At 33.4% G+C, this 4,014-nt stretch overlaps 1 protein-coding gene across 1 annotated transcript in view; it reads right to left on the bottom strand.

The window, feature by feature from the left end:
- Positions 1 to 342: 342 nt before the first annotated feature.
- The window catches only part of LOC111676539, a 12,062-nt gene continuing 8,390 nt past the window's right edge, over positions 343 to 4,014 (bottom strand). The window contains exons 3-7 of the mRNA XM_023437498.2: positions 2,994 to 3,852; positions 2,802 to 2,927; positions 2,385 to 2,734; positions 1,096 to 1,708; positions 343 to 1,036 (exon numbers count right to left, since the gene is read on the bottom strand). Coding sequence (XP_023293266.2) covers positions 789 to 1,036; positions 1,096 to 1,708; positions 2,385 to 2,734; positions 2,802 to 2,927; positions 2,994 to 3,852 — 2,196 coding nt within the window. The 3' untranslated portion in view covers positions 343 to 788. The remainder of the gene's footprint in view (positions 1,037 to 1,095; positions 1,709 to 2,384; positions 2,735 to 2,801; positions 2,928 to 2,993; positions 3,853 to 4,014) is intronic.

The following is a 4,014-nucleotide window of genomic DNA, read 5'->3' on the forward strand; positions in this document are numbered from 1 at the left end:
TCAGTTCTAGTTCAGTTCTAGTTCAGTTCTAGTTCAGTTATAGTTCAGTTCTAGTTCAGTTCTAGTTCAGTTCTAGTTCAGTTCTAGTTCAGTTCTAGTTCAGTTCTTTTTCAGTTCTATTCATTTTAATTCCGATATATTCCTGTTCTAGTTTAGTTCTAGGCCTTGTTAATTCCTAGTTCGGTTTTAGTTTAGGTTCAGTACTAGATGCTCTTATAGAATCTTTTTTTAAATAAAACTTTCTTTACTCAATATTTTGATTATATTATTTATATATTAATAAAATCGTTTAATAATATACTCTTTCATTTTATTAAATTCATTTTGTTTTTATACATAAATAATGAAGCTAAAATATGCTACATATTGAAAATATTAAGAAGTTTCATGAAAATTAAACAAATTATCGAAAAAAATGTATAAATAATCTACAATTATAATCCAAAAAAGGATTTTTCTAAAGTAAATAATGTTTAAATGTATACAATAGTTTATATTAAGTAAATTATATGTATATTTATAAAAAAATATTGTGCTTTATTTAAATTTTCCAAAACATAAAATAAAACTAAACAAAAATATTTAAAATGTGCTTTTTCAACCTAAATATTGAAATTAGTTTTTTATTCTTTCTTAAGTTTTACTCCATAAAGTGTATTTTGTTTCTGCAATAATTAACATTATTCAACCTTTCGTTTTATATAAAATGTTTAACTGAAATTTTCTTTACAACATTCTTTTTTTTTCCTCATAAAACTTTTCAACTTCTATTACCATAGATATTTTTTTTAATTTCTATAGAAACCATTACCATCATTACCCATAAATTCAGTCCATTTTTGTTGTTGGATATCATCCAATTCGGAGCAAACCTCTCCGGGTTGTAGGAAACGACAAGTACAGGTGATACTTAAGCGTGTAATTACCAGTTGTGATTCATATTTAGGCAAATCGGGATTAATATTGACCAAACGCTCATTAAGGCATTGTTTTAGGAATTGTTTACGCAAAGCTCTTTGGTTGTCCATAGTGTAACCTAAGAAATTGTTTTAAATTAAATTTAAACTAAATATAAAATGGCGGCATAAAACTTACTTTTATAAGCGCTTATTTTCTCCTCCACACAGTTTAAATCTTGAGGCTTGAATAACGGTGGATAGGCTTCGGATTCTCTTATATTTAAAACAAATGCAAAATCTATACTTGATCTGGTGTTATTTAAGGATTTCATTAGCACTCCAGTCGATGATATTGAAGCCAAAAACCAGTCATCATTTTCATTACTTGTTGCCACATCATCTCTTTTCTTACGTTTTTCAGGATTAACACCACCTATAAAATCTTCAATTTGGGCATTTTGTAGTAGTTGTTGTTCTTGCTCCTGCACATCATAGTTTTGTTGCTCCTGTTGTTGCTTTTTCATGGCATCTCTTTCTTCTTTTTCTCTCTCTAAATCCCATAAACTTAAAGGTTCATCTTTTTCGAGATTATTTTGTGGCACTCCTCCTGTTGGTAGACTTGCAGTGGAATTTGAATCTTCATCAAAGGTGGGTACATCACTGCGTATATCCCGATTGCCGGGATATTTTGTCCGCAAACGTATGGGGTGTTCATTGGCTGGTACTATTTGCGGTACCTCATTGTCAGGATAGGCGTTTTCGTAGTCTTCTGGTACTCTTTGGGGTTCGATGACATCGTATTCTTTTTGCTAAATATTTTTAAGGTGGAGAATATTAATAAAGGAATAATATTTTCAGTTTTGATAAAATAAATTTTCTAGTTCAGTTCTAGTTCAGTTCTAGTTCTAGTTCAGTTCTAGTTCAGTTCTAGTTCAGTTCTAGTTCAGTTCTAGTTCAGTTCTAGTTCAGTTCTAGTTCAGTTCTAGTTCAGTTCTAGTTCAGTTCTAGTTCAGTTCTAGTTCAGTTCTAGTTCAGTTCTAGTTCAGTTCTAGTTCAGTTCTAGTTCAGTTCTAGTTCAGTTCTAGTTCAGTTCTAGTTCAGTTCTAGTTCAGTTCTAGTTCAGTTCTAGTTCAGTTCTAGTTCAGTTCTAGTTCAGTTCTAGTTCAGTTCTAGTTCAGTTCTAGTTCAGTTCTAGTTCAGTTCTAGTTCAGTTCTAGTTCAGATCTAGTTCAGTTCTAGTTCAGTTCTAGTTCTAGTTCAGTTCTAGTTCAGTTCTAGTTCAGTTCTAGTTCAGTTCTAGTTCAGTTCTAGTTCAGTTCTAGTTCAGTTCTAGTTCAGTTCTAGTTCAGTTCTAGTTCAGTTCTAGTTCAGTTCTAGTTCAGTTCCAGTTCAGTTCTAGTTCAGTATTAGTTCAGTTCTAGTTCAGTTCAGATATTTTTAGTTCATTTGCAATTCCTAGTTCTTTAATTCTTTTATTTTACTCACAAATTCTCTCAATGCTGGTGAACTGCCACCATAACCCACATTCCCATAATAAGGTGAATTCAGCTGCTTCAAAGCTTCATAAGTATCTACCACGGGTGGCTCATTCTTCTCCAAAGCCTCTTGTATCAATTCCGGGGGTAAAAGACGATTCCGAGCTGTTTCTTGTCTAAATTGATTCTTGGACTTTTCCAAACTTTCCAATTTCTCAGCAGCGACAACTTTTTCCAATAGCTCTTTATTAGCCAAAAGTTTTTTCAATAATTTCGGATGCTTCAAAGGAGACTTGGGTGTTTTGTGAGTACTGACTAAACTAACATGTTGGGTGCGATTTAAGTGGACTTCTAAATCATCTAAAGAATAATGAAGATAGACGTATAAGGAACTTTACAAATATAATTAACTTTTTTTAACAAATACCTGTGCTAAATAATACCGCTCCTGGTGGTTCAATATGACGAGCTATAGCATATAATTTAACCACACTGGAGGTGTTATATCTCAAACGACAAGTATCGGCTCGAGCTTGCAATATAATATCGCTGTCTGTAATAAAGTGTTATAAATAAAGTAAAGATCTGCGCAATAAAATCATATTTTATATAGTCTAACCCGGTATAAATTCATAAGCATCCTTGGCGTCATATTTATCTCTACACTGCATTTGCCAGTGTAAAAAGAAATCACCACCAAAAGTCTGGGATATTGAAACACCACCCAATAAACTATTCGAACCACCCGAGTCTGTCATCATGGCATCCAGTAGAGGTTTACCATTTCTACCATCCAATATGGTAGTTTGTGAATAATAATATACTGGGAACCCAGGTCCGGTATTATATTTTACCATAAAATCTGTAACATTATCATGATTGAAATGACCCGGTACTATAGCACTAACGCTTTCACTTGAGGGGAATGTAAAATTCCACAACATGCTGAAATTTCGACCATCAAAAGCCATGACTGTAGAATTAAATGAAGACACTACTATATCGGCCACATGATCTCCTGTTATATCGGTTAATACCGATGGTACCATTAAACCGGAATGTTTATGTTGATATAGTGGAGTGAACTCTTTTTCACTGGTAAATTTCATAAGAGACAGCAGACGTATGGAATAGACTCCACCTGCAGTACTCTGACCTCCAGTTATAATTAGCAATAGTTCAGTGCCATCTTCTTTGGTAATTATCTGTACTGGTACAAACACTTCTTCTTTAAACGGTGTCGGTATTGTGCGTATAACTTTACCAGTTTTACCCGATATTACTTTTATATGACCCGCTTTTGATTCCTCACGTTCTTCAAGATGTACCGCCAATATTTCAGAGATTTCATCACCATCTAAATCGCGTACGATGTTTATGGTATAGAGATCCATAACTATAGGAGAGTTCGTCTCTACTTCTACCTCGCGAAATTCCCAAATATTGTTTCCATTTCGGCCATTTATAGCGAAAATCATCTGAAAAGAGGGAATGGTTTTATGTTGAAAAGGAACACAGCTAAAAAATAACTCGAACAGAACTAGAACAGAACTGGAACAGAACTGGAACAGAACTGGAACAGAACTGGAACAGAACTGGAACAGAACTGGAACAGAACTAGAACAGAACTAGAACAGAAC

The sequence above is a fragment of the Lucilia cuprina genome, chromosome 4 (genome assembly GCF_022045245.1).
Source record: "Lucilia cuprina isolate Lc7/37 chromosome 4, ASM2204524v1, whole genome shotgun sequence".
NCBI lineage: Eukaryota > Metazoa > Arthropoda > Insecta > Diptera > Calliphoridae > Lucilia > Lucilia cuprina.